Genomic DNA, 17047 nt, shown 5'->3' on the forward strand with positions numbered 1-17047 from the left:
CTCCCTTCCCCCCTCCCCTCTCCCCCTCCCCTTCCCCCCACCCCACTCCCCCCTCCCCTTCCCCCCTCCCCTTCCCCCCTCCCGCCTCCTCCCCTCTCCTATCCACTCCTGTTAGAACATAGAACATAGAACATTACAGCGCAGAACAGGCCCTTCGGCCCACGATGTTGCACCGACCAGTTAAAAAAAAACTGAAAAAAACTGTTCCCCCCTCCCCCGGTCCCTCCCCCAGGACACTGTTGGATGGAACGAATCATATTTTTAATCTCTCAAAATTGAACAGGTGTTGACTTTTTAAACTTGGACACTCTTGCTTTGGTTTTGCAATATCCTCTGGGCAAATGGAGCAATTTTAGCATCAGGGTAGTGGCAGCAAACCATTGGAAATGCTATAGAATAGAGTTTATTAACTACTAAGCTATTTCAGAAATATTGTGGGAGATAAATGGCTGCTTTTACCATCAGATTTTAACCACCAAGCTTCCTCCTCTTGCCTCCACAAACATTCTACTAACTTGTGCTGTTCACACTTTTTTAAAGAGAGTTAAACATGAACAGTGCTAAATTTGAGGCTGTCACGTATAGTACTATACACATTTGTGTGCTATCCTGTATGTAGAAATATAGGTTGTGTTTGAAGAGCATTTTTGAAATTACTAGCACAAAGTGAAATCTCAATTACAGTAGGAATGATTTAATAGCACCACAGCAAAGAGGGTTGTCTTTATTCTTCTTTCCCCACCTCACCGAAATGTTACTCAGTTGCCCAATTTACAAAGTAATAACAGGTGAAAGGCTGTTTTCCAAAGACACGTACTATTACGCTTCAATAAAAACAAATCTGCAGCCCCCACAAGGAGAACTGTAGATTGACTGTAGATTAAATGAGATGTGTTTGCACACTCTTGTCACGTTAATTCTCAATGCTTTATTTTCTTATGAACATTTGTTTTTCTTGTTCGACAGATTTGATTATCGACTGCAACAGACCGAGCTTTTTGCCCACTTTATCCAACCTGCTGCACAGAAAACTCCAACGTCTCCTTTAAAGATGAAACCCGGGCGCCCTCGCTTAAAGAAAGATGAGAAACAGACGCTTCTGTCGGTTGGACAGTAAGATCTCTTCCAGGCAATGTGTTTTTGGATTCATGATGCAAATTCTGAGAGATTTCAACTTGGAAAGTGTTCCTGGTGTTTGAAGGCCAAAAAGGCGTTAATGTTGGGGTCAAAGTAGAATGGTGGAAGTAAAGCTTTCATTCCTCCTTGAGGACTTGGGGCCTCGGCTTTCACTGATTTGGATATAACTCTTTACTGCTTCATCCACATTTGCAGACTAGGTTAGGAGCAACCACAAATTGGGTTCATATGATGGAGTTGCCAAGAGGGCACAGCCCATTGAGTGGGCAAAGCTGTGGCAAATGTAGTTCAGTGTGGAGAAGTGTGAGGCCACCCACTTTGGAACTGAGAAAGGCAAATCTAAGTGTTTTCGACAAGAGAGATTAGTTGTGGAGGAGCAACAGAGATTTGAGTTTCCATATATACAAATAACACGATATTACTGCGCTGTTACAAAAGATAATGGAATATGCTAAGAGGAAGATGGCATTTATCTCAAAATAGATTGGGATTAAAAAATGAGGAAGCTGTACAGAGCCTTGGTCAAACCTCAGCTGGAGAACTGCCTTTGGTTCTGGGCAACGAACCTCAGGAATGTAATATTGGTCTGGCACCGGGATGCTATCTGGTCTTAGTGTCAGGTTATGAGAACATAACATGTTCCGTAAATCTGGCTTTCATTCCGTTGAGTTTAGAGTATTAAAGAGTGACCAAATTGAGGTGTTTAAAATGATTAGGGGATTTGATAGGGTAGATACAGAGACAAATTTCTTTTGAGGGAAATCTGGTTCAAGGGGGCACATCTTAATATTAGAACGAGGTTAGTTCGGATTGAAAGTGAGGGCTATTTCGTTCCAGTTGGTGGAAAGGTCTGCCCCAAATGGCTATGGGTGTTAAATTTTCTGAATGGATTTTTTTCTTTGTTGGCTGCACTATCAAGTGATATGAAGCAACAGCAGGCATGATTTAATTGAATAAACAGATGTCTGAGGTTGCATGGCCTACACCTTCTCTCTGCCTTTTTAAAGTTGAAACAGCATCTTGGTCACCAAGTGTTCAAATATCCTGCATCCGTATAACAGGTGTGGAATTCCTTTCAACCTTGCATTAAAAACACGGATGTTCTTAAATGTGTCACATGTATGATTGAAGAGTCTGTTGACAACATTGGCACAAAAGATTATACATGTGTAATTACCTAATTAAATTAAAAAGTACTAATATGCTGTGTAATCTACCAGGGTCTTGGGAGAGTATTTACATAACAGTAGATTTCAAAGTTTATGTTTGGAATCAACTTTAAATTAAAACAATGGCCATCTGCATGAATTGCAATTTTGAATCTTAGTTCAATAACATGCTGTCCGTAGGGCATGGTGGCACAGTAGTTCGGGTGGCCGTGTGGCAGTGGTTAGCACTGCTGCCCCACAGCGCCAGGGACCCAGGTTCGAGTCCCGGCTTGGGTCACTGCCTGTATAGTGTTTGCACATTCTCCCCGTGTCTGCGTGGGTTTCCTCCGGGTGCTCCGGTTTCATCCCGCAGTCCAAAGATTAGGGTTAGGTGAATTGGCCATGCTAAATTGCCCCTTAGTGTCAGGGGAACTAGCGAGGGTACATGCATGTCATTATGGGGATAGGGTCTGGGTGGGATTGAGGCCGGTGCAGACTCCATGGGCCAAATGGCCTCTTTCTGCACTTTAGGATTCTATGTACTAACCTTCACCACACAAGTGATGCACAATCTCCAAAATAATTTGTACGGTGCTGTTTATTCTGAAGTGATTGTGGATTTGAAATTGACTGCAGGAACAGCTCTTTTAAAATGGTTTGGAAAGGAATAGTAAGCCCTCGCACAAAACTATTCACTTTTAATTCTTAGCTATCGGCATCGTCGTACGGAACAGGAAGAGGATGAAGAGCTACTGTCAGAAAACAGCAAGACAAGCAGTGTCTGCACAAGGTTTGAAGAATCCCCATCATGTGTGTAAAGCCATTTTATTCATTATTTCATACATGAGTTAATGTCGCTCAGTTTTCACTCCCTTTTCCCAATTGCTTTCACATTTTCAGTCACCGTTCATCGATGTGCAGTGTTCAATTTTGTCAAAATTAGACTTGTGGGAACATTTGAGACTGTTGTAATTAAATCTCCAAAAACAGCACCTCCCGTTCTCCTGGTTTAATTGGCTGTGTTTATTGGCATAAGGGGTCTTTTTAATGGAACAATCTACTAATGCTGACAGACACCACGGACTCACTCCAGCCTAACTTGTAATCTGCCATAATATTTTCTGACTGGATATTGCGGATATTGAGTATTTTGAGGTCAGATTCAGCATGAATAAAATGCAGGGTAAAGCTGAAAGATCTCCCTCATGCCAGTATGACATGTGTTTCATATATCAGCCTTTCACCTTGCTCTTTGTTTTTTTCAGCTTTGCCCTCTCAACCAGTGCTCCCAAGGAACTGAGTTGAAACTGCTGCAACTTATTTTTCATGGGGTCCTAGCAGCCATTTTAACATGTTAGTGTGCGCCACATGAAAAGGAACCATCTGTTTTCATGAGGAATAATTGGATTATCATACAGATTGCGTCCATTAACATGCTGTCCTTTTGGGGTTGAGAATCATGTATAATCAGTTCCTTACCCTATGAAATGGTGAGCTGAATGATCTGTTCTCCCAAATGGCATTTCCCCAATCAAAGAACAAAGAAAAGTGCAGCACAAGACAGGCCCTCCAGCCCTCCCAGCCTGTGCCAATCATGATGCCCTTACTAAAATAAAGAAAAACCCTTATGTCCTTATTTGGGTCTGTATCCGTCTATTCCCTCCCTATTCATTTACCCGTTGAGATGCCTCTTAAATGTTGCTAATGTGCCTGCTTCCACCACCTCCCCTGGTAGTGCATTCCAGGCACCCACCACTCTGTGAGAAACTTCCCCCACACATCTCCCTTAAATTTTACCCCTCTCATCTTGAACCTGTGCCCCCTTGTAATTAACACTTGCACCCTTGGAAAAAAGCTTCTGACTATCCACCCTGCCGATGCCTCTCATCATTTTGTCCACCTCTATCAGGTCTGTCCTCAGCCTCTGTCTTTCCAATGAAAACAATCCTAGGTTATTCAACCTCTCCTCGTAGCCAACACCCTTGAGACCAGGCAACATCCTGGTGAGCCTTATTTGCACTCTCTCCAAAGCTTCCACGTCCTTCTGGTAGTGTGATGACCAGAACTGCACGCAATGCTCCAAATACTCATAGCATATTCAAAATCCCAGTAATGTCCATGCAATGTTTTCTTACAAAGCAGTCAAAGCTCAGTAAACTGGTTCCTCGCCATCATTCCTTCTCTCTGCACTCCCAACCTTGCTCATACCTGCCTTAGTGAAGCTTAGGTGCTCTGTTTAACAGTTTATGTTTCTGTATATACTTTGGCCTTGATTTATTGGTCAATTTAGCTGCTATAGAATGGTAGTAGTCGTGGTGAAAATCACCACCTTTGTTTTGGAGCCTGCGTCTGAACGCTGACATTCTTTATGCAAACATTGAGACCCTAATACCAAATGGGTTGTGCTGCTTGCTTTTTCTTGTCTCAAGCTATCATGGTGCTTTCAGTTCAATGGTTCCTGGAACAGTCATACTTTTCCTTTTGGTCATGGCACTGATTTCATTTCCCCTTGAGCTGTATTCTGTGCAGACTCTTGCAACGGTTGAAGGCTCTAAATGTGTGGGGTCTCTTCCACAGATGTAAAAGGAGGGAAACTCCGCGACTATCAGATCCGTGGACTGAATTGGCTGATTTCTTTATCTGAAAATGGCATTAATGGTATCCAGGCAGATGAAACGGTATGAATACACATTGATTGTAGACATAACAATTGTTTGGTGTAGTCATGTGAGATGTTTAGTTTAAAGGATTTAATAAGACAAATGTCTCTGTAGTGTACTGGTTATCACGTTCGCCTCACGTGAAAGGTTCCCGGTTCAAAACGGGGTGAAGCATTCATTATATGTATTCACGAGGCGGCTCGGTAAAGCACTTGGGGTGAATGGGATCAAAGGTTATTGGGGGCGGGGGGGAAGCAGGATGAGGCTATTGAGTTCGATGATCCGCCATGATCGTAATGAATGGCGGAGCAGGCTCGAAGGGCCAAATGGCCTCCTCCTGCTCCTATCTTCGATGTTTCTAAATAGGGAACAAGTATCTTCTCCCGGATGTTCGAGGGTGTACCATTCAAAGATTAGCGGAAACCTGGAACGTTTGTTTTCTCCTACTTCCTGCCAAAACCTAGCTTTTTATTTTATAAAAAACTTGAGGCATGGTTAGTCTGGACATGTCAAAACTGAGACGAAGGTTTTTGTTAGATTAGTGTGAAGGGAAATGTATCGAAGGCAGATAAATGGAGTTACGATAAGCTATGATCTAATTAAATTGCAGAACAAACTTGATGGGCCGAATGGTTTCTTCCAGTACATTTCAGAAATGCTTCAGGACAACACTGATGAAAAAACAGTCTTTGATTCTAAGAGAATTAATTGTTTTACTTTGTTGAACAGGGCCTCGGGAAGACTTTGCAAACTATTGCTCTTCTTGGGTACATGAAACATTATAGAAACATCCCTGGACCTCACATGGTTCTAGTCCCCAAGTCTACACTGCACAACTGGATGCTTGAGTTCAAAAGATGGATACCGACTCTTCGAGCTATTTGTTTAATAGGTGACAAGGATCAAAGGGTAAGAACTGTGTTTTATGTTCCCAAAAATACTGTTGGAAAATGCAGCTGATGCATGGAGTTTAATTTGAAAATGCATTGCACGTTGTGGAAGTAATCCGTGCAGTGCTTGTTGGATCTCCTGCCACATGTTGGCCGACCCCAGTGGGAAAGTACAACTACCCTTGCTGCCCCAGCATCGGAACAAGAAAAAACAGCCAGGATTCTTAAAGCTGGTTGCTATCTCGACATCTGTCATTTACCAAATAGGAATTCAGTAATCCGCAAGCACCTGCTGTCAAAACTTGTGTGTGAAAAAGCTGCATGGGTGAGGTACCAAAGGACAGACTGCATCTGTTGGGCAAGTCGCGAGAGAGTCAGTTCATTCACGGGGGAGCAAGATTCTTTTTACCACTAAACACTGACCCATTAACCATAACGGCAAATTTTGGAATACCTCCCAAAGGTAGGGGAGTCAAACTGGAGGTCATAGGTTTAAGCTGAGAGGGAAGAGATAGGAAAGGGTCCAGAGGGGCAACTTTTTCACTGAGGGTGGTGAGTGTCTGGAACAAGCTGCCAGAGGTAGTAATAGAGGCGGGTACAATTTTGTTTTTTAAAAAGCATTTAGACAGTTAGACGGGTATGGAGGGATATGGGCCAAACGTGGGCAATTGGGACTAGCTAAGTGGTTTTAAAAAGAGCAGCATGGACAAGTTGGGCTGAAGGGGCTTTTTCCATGCTGTAAACCTCTATGACCTTGTTTAAATTGCTGAATAAATAACCACTAGCATTGCAGTTGTGTGAACAAGCACGTTGTGTAATACAAGTACAATAAGTGAAGGACTCATCAAACCTGTGATACAATTTTAATAAATTTAGACTTAACAAATTGAAATGTTGTATTTGGCCATTGTTCAATCTTTAATATTAATCCTGCCTTTCACTGGATTGAATTTACTTTCATCGACTCTCTCAAAAACATGTTTTCAACATGCATGCGGAGAATGGATCTGTCGCCAGTGTTAACGGCAGCCCTCAAGGTTCCTTGAGACTGGCTTTGGAGATCAGCTTTTCCTTGCTCAGCGTAACAAAAATCCGAGATTTGCCACGCATACGACGTTTGAGTGTAGATTTGCAAATATGTTCAATTATATAGTAATTTATTGCTCTCTCCTTGCTTTGCTACACTCTGGGCGGGATTTTCCAGCCCCATCAGTGGCAGGGAAAATCGTGTGCTGGGCTGGAACATCTTGAAGTGGTGGCACAGTGGTTAGCACTGCTGCCTCACAGCAACAGTTTTAACAACACCAGGTTAAAGTCCAACAGGTTTATTTGGTAGCAAATGCCTTTCGCTTTCGGAGCGCTGCTCCTTCGTCAGAAGTCTCACAGTCCAAAGAAGTGCAGGTTAGGTTGATTGGCCATGCTAAATTAACCCTAGTGTCGGAGGGGTTAACAGGATAAATATGTGGAGTTACGGGAATAGGGCCTGGGTGGGATTGTGGTCAGTGCAGACTCGATGGGCCGAATGGCCTCCTTCTGCACTGTAGGGATTCTATTCTATTCTCTTCTAACTAATACAGTCCCATAGATCCTGCAGTTAAAATTCTGCATCTATAAGCCGCAAGATTCCGATGGACTGAGTCCGCTCCAGTGATAGGAGATTTCATCTTCTGGACTACAGAGAGGGAGAGCTGGAGAAAGATCGAGGAGGCCATGAAATAGAAAGAAAGGGAGAGTGGGGGTGAGAGACAGACAGAGCGAGCTCCAGACAGAGAGGGATTCTATGGTTTGGAGAATCGGGCCTGGGTGGGATTGTGGTCGGTGCAGACTCAATGGGCCGAATGGCCTCTTCCTGCACTGTAGGGATTCTATGGTTTGGAGAGTTGCCAAGAGCCAATTGCCCTTTGGCCGCTCTCCACCTTTGCCTGTCCTGCCCTTGACGCTGCTCACTGCTGGCGGTGCTGGAAAACCCCAACGTCACTGTTTTATTCAGCTAAATTTGTCTGATTAATGCCTGTGATCAGATCTGTTTCTGCTGCATCCCAATTGTCTTTCAGAAAAATAAATTTCTGGTGTTTGGAAAACTGAAATGTAACCCACTTCTTACTTTATCAGGCAGCTTTCATCAGAGATGTCCTCCTTCCTGGAGAGTGGGAGGTCTGTGTGACGTCGTATGAAATGCTCATCAGGGAGAAATCTGTTTTCAAAATATTTAATTGGCGATATCTGGTTATAGATGAAGCCGACAGGATCAAAAATGGGAAACCCAAGGTAAATGTGTTTTCCCTTCATTTTCTCTGCTCTCTTCCCCATCCCGTCCATTACCACCAGAGTTAATGGCTACCATTGTAGTGAATGCTACATTTTCTGCCTCATCTTCAGGTGAATTGGGGAGAAACGCAGGCTTGATTTGTAGCATGGGGGCATGAGCAGGGGGCGACATGGTAGCTCGGTGGTTCGCACTGCTGCCTCACAGCGCCAGTGACCCAGGTTCGATTCCCAGCTTGGGTCATCGTCTGTGTGGAGTTTACACGTTCTCCCCGTGTTTGCGTGGGTTTCCTCCGGGTGCTCCGGTTTCCTACCATAGTCCAAAAAATTGCTGGTTACGTGCGTTGGCCGTGCTAAATTTTCAGTGGACCGAAGTGTGGCCACTAGGGGATTTTCAGAGTAACTTCATTGCAGTGTTAATGTAAGCCTACTTGTGCCACTAATATATAAACTTTAAAACTTTGTAAACCATGTGTCACATTCTCGGTTATATACATGGAGTGAGGTTATTTTTGAGCAAGGTGCAGTTATGTGTGGGACCAGACAGAAAATGAGGCACAGAAGTTTGCTGCACACTGTTCCCCTGGAGAGTGGAATGCAAAGACGGGGTAAGACGGAGTGGCAAAGAACAGTAAAACAGAATTCAGTGTGGATGGAAGTGACTGTTCTCTGGTGAATGAGATAACGAAGGACAGGAAGATTGGAACAAAAGGTTAGAGGGAAATCCAGGAATAGAGATTTTGAAATGAAGGAAACTGATACATTTTGAGTACTCTTGGTTAATATAACTGTTATTTGCTGCTTTCACTGTTCCTTCGCACTTCCATCAAAGCTTTAAGAGCTAAATTAAAAGGGTTATTTATTGTCACAGATGGAATGCGAATCTTGAGGAAAAGAGCGCTTTAATCTCACAATCCAATGCAGACAAATCATTTTTAAGTTAAAGTTTATCAGTGTCACAAGGAGGCTTACATTAACACTGTAATGAAGCTACTGTGAAAATCCCCTGGTCGCCACACTCTGGTGCCTGTTCGGGTACACTGAGGGAGAATTTAGCACAGCCAATGCACCCTAACCAGCATGTCTTTCGGACTGTGGGAGGAAACCGGAGCACCCGGAGGAAACCCACACAGACATGGGGAGAACATGTGGACTCTACACAGTTACCCAAGCCGGAAATCAAACAATGGTCCCTGTTGCTGTGAGGCAGCAGTGCTAACCGCTGTGCCATATTCAACCAAATTACTCCAGGGGTTCAGAAACTTCTGGGAAAGTTATTGCACTATCAATTATTGAGGCTCGATAGTTAATCTCTGGGTTTTAACACTAGTGGAAGAGTGGAGTGGAAATATTTGAATTGAAAATCAAAGATCAGATCTGCTTATTGAGACCGTAGTGTGCTCTTGTTTTAAAAGCTTTTTAACCCGCTGCCCCTTCCGCAACAATTGCTTTTTAACCAGCTGCTCCTTCCACAACCATTGCTTTTTAACCAGCTGCTCCTTCCACAACCATTGCTTTTTAACCAGCTGCTCCTTCCACAACCATTGCTTTTTAACCAGCTGCTCCTTCCACAACCATTGCTTCGATTTGAAAGAAATGCCATTCAATTGTGGACGGCTCTGGAAGTTTCCATATTCCCGTCTTGCAAGTTATAGATAACCGTTTGTAATCTTGATGTACTATTACTACACTTGCTTTTTGCTTCCTAATGCAAAGCATTTGGTGCCACTATATCTGAATTCATTGGAGAAATGACAGACACGGATAAACACCTAAAAGATCAGCGAACTTTTAAATGCAGTCTGAATCTACAGTTGTGCCAGTAGTATGATTCGAACTTGTACCCAGTTTGTACAGTCATGTTTTTAAATCTGCTAAATTTACAGCTCTCTGAAATAGTGAGAGAATTCAAAACAACAAATGGATTATTGCTCACGGGTTCACCACTTCAGAACAACCTGCACGAACTCTGGGCTCTGCTCAACTTCCTCCTCCTGGATGTCTTCAATTCGTCTGCAGTAAGTAATGAGAAAAGCAGCTTGACAGTGACTGTACCGTTTGTCTAAGGTTCAATTACAGTGTTTCAACCTATTTCTTTTTGGAAGGCATGAGAGAATGCTGCAAAGTTGTGTCTTTTTCATTTTTGAAGCTAGTGTCAGGGGAAGCTGTCCAACGTGCTGGAGGGTGTTGTGTGACACCATTGTTCCTTGCATTGGGAGCAGCCAGGGAGCTAAATGGCCGCAGTCTGTGTATTAATTTTTCCACCTGCCCACATTTTGTGAGCACTATATTCACTATATGTGTGGCGATGCAGAGTCCAATTGGTGATGTCTGCTCCTCTAACCCTTCAAACTGCTATTGACCATTCCTGATGCTCAGTGTCACATCTGCCTTACACGGTGAAGCGTATTTAACATGCTTGATGTTTCCTTGAACAAAACTGTCACCTTGTGTCACAATTCTAAACTTACATTAAAAGCTTGCTGGAGTGAGAGCCTACTTTATCCATATCTATCTCAATCCACAAATTAGCTATCAGAAGTATTTTAGTATTTATTTATTTTTGTTAAAGTAAGAAAAGCTATGTTTCTAACTGAATGCCTAACTGCCCATTCTTCCTGTGTGGGTGTCCTGGAGCTTGTTACAGAGATGGGAGTAGGTGGTCCAAGGGAAAAAATGATTTTTTTCCATGTTATATTGCTCACCTGCCGACCAGCTGAAACTGATTTGCAATTGTTATGAGCAGCTGGGCATCTGTTCTATGATATCATTTGTGAACGATCTAATTTGGATGCTACCTTTTTAAATTGCCATTCTTGTTCTTCTAGTGATAAACAATGTAATAATTGAAACCATTGGATGTGGCGTTGATGGAAGTAACAGAATATGCTAAAACGTTTGGGGTTGGCATGACTAGAGCCGCTTGTTGTTCTTTGCAGGACTTTGATTCTTGGTTTGACACAAACAACTGCTTCGGGGACCAGAAGCTCGTTGAGCGATTGCACATGGTAAGCTTCTTATCTTATCTGTATTCTGATGCTGGTACGTCACTAAAATGCAAAGTTATTTCGGGCCCATCGTCCTCAGAAATATTATTCCAAAAGTTGTATATTTGTGTGATGAAGTGAGCCTTGAGAGTGTTTGGGGCTAATTTGAAGAAACAGCAAGGTTTCTTTTCTTCATTTACTGGGTGTGGACGTCGTTGACTAGACCAGCATTTATTGGCCATCCCAAGTTGCCCTTCAGAAGGTGGTGGTGAGCTGCCTTCTTGAACCACCGCAGTCCCTGAAGTTCCGGGTACATCCACATTGCTGTTAGGGAAGGAGTTCCAGGTTTTTTGACCCAATGACGGTGAACAAGCAGCGATATGTTTCCAAAGTCAGGATGATGAGTGACTTGGAGGGAAACCTCCAGGTGGTGGTGTCCCCATGTACCTGCTGCTCTTGTCCTTCTAGGTGGTAGTGGCTGAGAGGTTGGAAGGTGCTGCCTAAGGAACCCTGGTGAATTCCTGCAGTGCATCTTGTAGATGGTACACACGGCTGTCACTGTTCATCGGTGGTGGAGGGAGTGAATGTTTGTGGAAGGGGCAGCAATCAAGTGGGCTGCTTTGTCCTGGATGGTGTTGAACTTCATGACTGTTGTTGGAGCTGCACTCATCCAGGCAAATGGAGAGTATCCATCACACCCCTGACTTATGCTTTGTATCTGGTGGAGAAGCTTTGGGGAGTAAGGAGGCGAGTTACTCACTGCCGGATTCCTGGCCTTTGACTTGCCCCGGTAGATTTAGAACTGTCAATTTATTGATTAAAACTGTGATGGCAAAAACTGAGGATCTATATTCGACTAACTGTTTATCCCGAGCAGTGTTAAATTTTGAGTTACTGCGTGTGAATTACAAATTAATTTGACTTTTATGAAGTGATAAAGAACATAAGAACATAAGAAATAGGAGCAGGAGTAGGCCATCTAGCCCCTCGAGCCTGCCCCGCCATTCAATCAGATCATGGCTGATCTGAAGTGAATCAGTTCCACTTACCCGCCTGATCCCTCTAACCCCTAATTCCCTTACCGATCAAAAATCCATCTATCCGTGATTTAGACATATTCAACGAGGTAACCTCCACCACTTCAGTGGGCAGAGAATTCCAGAGATTCACCACCCTCTGAGAGAAGTTCCTCAACTCTGTCCTAAATTGACCCCCCTTTATTTTGAGGCTGTGCTCTCTCGTTCTAGCTTCCTTTCTAAGTGGAAAGAATCTCTCCACCTCTAACCTATCCAGCCCCTTCATTATCTTATAGGTCTCCATAAGATCCCCGCTCAGCCTTCTACATTCCAACAAGTACAAACCCAATCTGCTCAGTCTCTCCTCATAATCAACACACCTCATCTCTGGTATCAACCTGGTGAACCTTCTCTGCACTCCCTCCAAGGCCAATATATCCTTCCGCAATTAAGGGGACCAATACTGCACACAGTATTCCAGCTGCGGCCTCACCAATGCCCTGTACAGATGCAGCAAGACATCTCTGCTTTTATATTCTATCCCCCTTGCGATATAGGCCAACATCCAATTTGCCTTCTTGATCACCTGTTGCACCTGCAGACTGGGTTTTTGCGTCTCATGCACAAGGACCCCCAGGTCCCTTTGCACAGTAGCATGTTGTAATTTTTTTCCATTTAGATAACAATACAAATTGCTATTATTTCCTCCAAAGTGAATAACCTCGCATTTGTCAACGTTATACTGCATCTGCCAGATCCTCACCCACTCACTCAGCCTGTCCAAATCTCTCTGCAGACCTTCTACGCCCCCCACATGACACACTTTTCCACTTATCTTTGTGTCGTCAGCCAACTTTGTTACCCTACACTCAGTCCCCTCCTCCAGATCGTCTGTATAAATGGCAAATAGTTGAGGCCCCAGTACCGATCCCTGCGGCACGCCACTAGTTACCAGCCGCCAACCAGAAAAGCACCCATTTATTCCGACTCTCTGCTTCCTGTCGGATAGCCAAGCCCCAATCCACGCTAACACCCTACCCCCAACTCCGTGTGACCCAATCTTCTTCAGCAAACTTTTGTGAGGCACCTTATCAAACGCCTTTTGGAAATCCAAAAACACCGCATCCACCGGTTCCCCTCCGTCAACCGCACAAGTCACGTCTTCATAAAAATCCAACAAGTTCGTCAAGCACGACGTTCCCCTCATGAATCCATGCTGCGTCTGCTTAATCGAACGATTCTTATCCAGATGGCCTGCTATTTCTTCTTTAATGATGGATTCCAGCATTTTCTAGTTGCCACCACTTCTTGCAGACATGACTTACCTGCGATCCACTGGAATTAAGTGGTGGCTCTATTCGTGTAACGAGAATGGTTTCTGCCCAGTCCAGCTGCATCCCACTTAGAATGGATTAGAAATGTTAAAGGGCACAAAGCTAAATGAACATTTACCAGGTGTTCTTGCATTCAGTAAATAGTGCCTGAAGTAAACATGGCATTTAAGGTGCTGTAATAGGCAACTTAGAAATCGATGACACGAATAGATAATTATTGCCTTTCACTCGATGTCGGCAACTACCACAGGTGTTTTTAATTAGGGTGGACATTTTACCCAGATCTGAATAATTTGAATCACTTCAGATATTACATAATATGGTGAAGGGGGAGAAATTTCTTCAGCTTCATTTATTCTCAATTATTTTTTCTGTGGCCATATATTGAACTCCTCAGTTGACCTTGGTAACAAGGCCCATTAAGCATCCCCACGGGCTGTTCCAATTGCTGATCCCGACCTTGATAAGAGCATTTCAATTGATGCTGGATCTCCAGTAGAACTGCTTCCTGATCAGGAAGACTTGCTAAATTAAAGTGTTTTTATCACATTTTGGGAGGTGCAGGGTAAGGGAAATAGAATAATTTTTATTTGCTGAAATGTCTATCCCCTATTTGAGAAGCTGAAATGGGTTGGGGGAGAGGAGGAATGGTCGGTTACAATTACTCGGATTTATTTCCTCTTCTGTTCACACTACAAGCTCCATTTCCTAACCATTCACTCCAAACCTCTGTCTGGTTACTGTCTGTCTGAGGCTTCACCAAACTCTTTGCAATTATAATATCCTAATTGAGCCTGAACTACATTTCCAACCCCATATTCTCAATATTACCAATACCACCACCATAATATCGCCCGCCCTTGTTCAAACCCTTAATTAGCACGAGGTTTTCCCAAACAGCCTCCCACCTTGCACCACGTGGAAGATTCGATTAATCAGAACTGCTGCTGACATGAACCAAGTTCTGTCCACTGCTCCATTTGTGCATCGCTGATGGTCAACCTTCAGCTGTTTAGCCCAAAGCACTGGAATTATTTCCCTAAATCTCTCTGCCTCTCCAGCTCATCCTTATTTAAGACACTGCTTTAAAAACTCCTTGGTCACCTCTCAATGGGTTTTTTGGGAGCTCGGTGTCAAATTTGTCTGATAATTGCCCCTGTGATGATCCTGCAGACATCTTATTAGCATAGAATCCCGAAAGTGCAGAAGGAGGCTATTTGGCCTATCAAGTCTGCACCAACCCCACATATTTACCCCACCAATCCCACTGACACCAAAGGTTTATTTAGCATAGCCAATCAACCTGACCCGCACATCTTTGGAATGTGGGAGGAAACCGGAGCAGACACGGGGAGAATGCACAAACTCCACATAGAGAGTGACCCGAGGCCAGAATTGAACCTGGGTTCCTGGCGCTGTGAGACAGGAGTGCCAACCACTGTGCCACCATGCCACCTATGTTAAAGGTGTTGTAGAAATGTACATTGTTGAGGAATGAGGAAAGTGAATTTAAGGTTACTATCCCCTTAACCCCACTTAGTTAACCCACTAACCTACACATATTGGGACACCTAAGGGGCAATTGAGCATGGCCAATCCATCTAACCTGCACACCAGACTGACGGGGGATATTGGAGCACCCAAAGGAAACCCACGCAGACACGGGGAGAACATGTAAACTCCACAAAAACAGTCACCCAAGGCCAAAATTGAAGCCGGGTCCCTGGTCTGTGAAGCAGTAGTGCTAACCACAGCCACCATACCGCCCTAATCTAGTATTGTGCAATGAGGAAGGGTTAATTGGTAATGTCATAATAAAAGATCAACAGGCAAACATTCATATCACAATTGAATTCCATATGATGGTCTGCAAGTGGCATATTTCCACAATCATAAACAAGAATCTTGTCCATATCTAATTGGCTTTAAGTTTGAGAGGAGAGCCTGCTAAGGTTGATAGTGAACATTGAAAATGTTGAATTCTTTCTTTAAATGTTTATCAATAAAATTGGGAAATAAAAACTCTGCAAGAAACATCCATCTGTGGCTTATTGAGAGCATTAACGATTGTGTGAGATTAAGAGAAGAGACTTATCATATGACAAGGAATAGTAACAAGCTTGAGGATTGGGAGTGTTTTAGAAACCAGCAAAAGGCCACAGAAGATTGATTAAAAATGGAATATGAGGGTAAACTATAAGAGCTTTTACAAGTATATACAAAAGAAGGTCACCTAGTTACAGGAAGGATGTAAATAAGGTTGAAAGAGTGCAGAGAAGGTTCACAAGGATGTTGCCGGGACTTGAGAAGCTGAGTTACAGAGAGAGATTGAATAGGTTGGGACTTTATTCCCTGGAGCGTAGAGGAATGAGGGGAGATTTGATAGAGGTGTATAAGATTTTGATGGGTATAGCTAGAGTGAATGCAAGCAGGTTTTTTCCACTGAGGCTAGGGGAGAAAACAAAACAGAGGGCATGGGTTAAGGGCGAAAGGAGAAAAGTTTAAAGGGAATATTAGGGGGGGCTTCTTCAAGCAGAGAGTGGTGGGAGTGTGGAATGAGCTGCCGGATAAAGTGGTAAATGCGGGGTCACTTTTAACATTTTAGAAAAACTTGGACGGGTTGATGGATGAGAGGGGTGTGGAGGGATATAGTCCAAGTGCAGGTCAGTGGGACTCGGTAAAAAATGGTTTGGCACAGACAAGAGGGACCAAAAGGCCTGTTACTGAGCTGTAATTTTCTATGGTTCTATGGTTACTGTATTTTCTCATAAAGGGTTGGATTCCAAGGTCTGATCTGTTCTGTTGCAGAATAAAGCTGTGAGCTGTTGACAATCTAATCTGAAGTTGTAGGTGTTTTCATCAAGTGAACATTCAGCCCACACCTGTAGATGTGCTTTAACCCATGGCTTGTTCAGCTGTTTTTGTTTAACCTGTGCTTCAGTCCACAGAACTGTTCAGTGCAGCTTTTGTAACATTGCATTATTTTGCTTGACCTTCTTGGGCATCATCAGTGTGTAAAATGCATGTATTCTCTGCTGAATTATGTATTGAGACCCTTCCTCCTCCGACATATTAAAGCTGAGGTAGAAAAGAGCCTGCCGCCAAAAAAGGAAGTCAAAATGTATGCCAGCCTGTGCAAAATGCAACGGGAATGGTGAGTGCACAACTTGTGAATCTTAATGTGTTGCAAACCCCAATGCAGCCCATTATTGATATTGATATTGATATTGATACCCACCTGATCAGGTACTAGTGAGGTGTCCCCTCCAAACTTATTAACCAGGTCTATCTAGTTGGTCAATATGAACGCTGCGAAGCCCTTCAAAATGAGACTGCACCCGCTGTAACACAATGTCATTGCCTCACGATGATGCCGGGATCGCTGCCATAAATATAAAATAGTCAGTCATAAATCAAACAGGAATTTAGGAGAAGATTCAAAAAAGAAAGTGGCAGAGTGGTTAGTGTGGAACTCACTACCACAAGGAGAGGCATGACATTGATGCATTTGAGGGAAGTTTGTTAAACATAGAATGGAAAAAGAAATCGAAGGTGTGAGGAGACTCTTATCATGAACACTGATCTGGAATTGTTGATCTAAATGGCCTGT

At 43.4% G+C, this 17047-nt stretch overlaps 1 protein-coding gene across 1 annotated transcript in view; it reads left to right on the top strand.

Moving 5' to 3' along the window:
* Positions 1 to 966: 966 nt before the first annotated feature.
* The window catches only part of LOC144486628 (SWI/SNF-related matrix-associated actin-dependent regulator of chromatin subfamily A member 5-like), a gene marked incomplete at its 5' end in the record, with an annotated part of 28520 nt that continues 12439 nt past the window's right edge, over positions 967 to 17047 (top strand). The window contains 9 exon segments of the mRNA XM_078204677.1: positions 967 to 1113; positions 2995 to 3095; positions 4863 to 4963; positions 5675 to 5854; positions 7948 to 8103; positions 9987 to 10118; positions 11040 to 11108; positions 13582 to 13589; positions 16490 to 16591. Of these exon segments, the coding sequence (XP_078060803.1) occupies positions 967 to 1113; positions 2995 to 3095; positions 4863 to 4963; positions 5675 to 5854; positions 7948 to 8103; positions 9987 to 10118; positions 11040 to 11108; positions 13582 to 13589; positions 16490 to 16591 (996 nt within the window).

The sequence above is a fragment of the Mustelus asterias genome, unplaced genomic scaffold, assembly GCF_964213995.1.
Source record: "Mustelus asterias unplaced genomic scaffold, sMusAst1.hap1.1 HAP1_SCAFFOLD_420, whole genome shotgun sequence".
NCBI classification, from domain to species: Eukaryota; Metazoa; Chordata; class Chondrichthyes; order Carcharhiniformes; family Triakidae; genus Mustelus; species Mustelus asterias.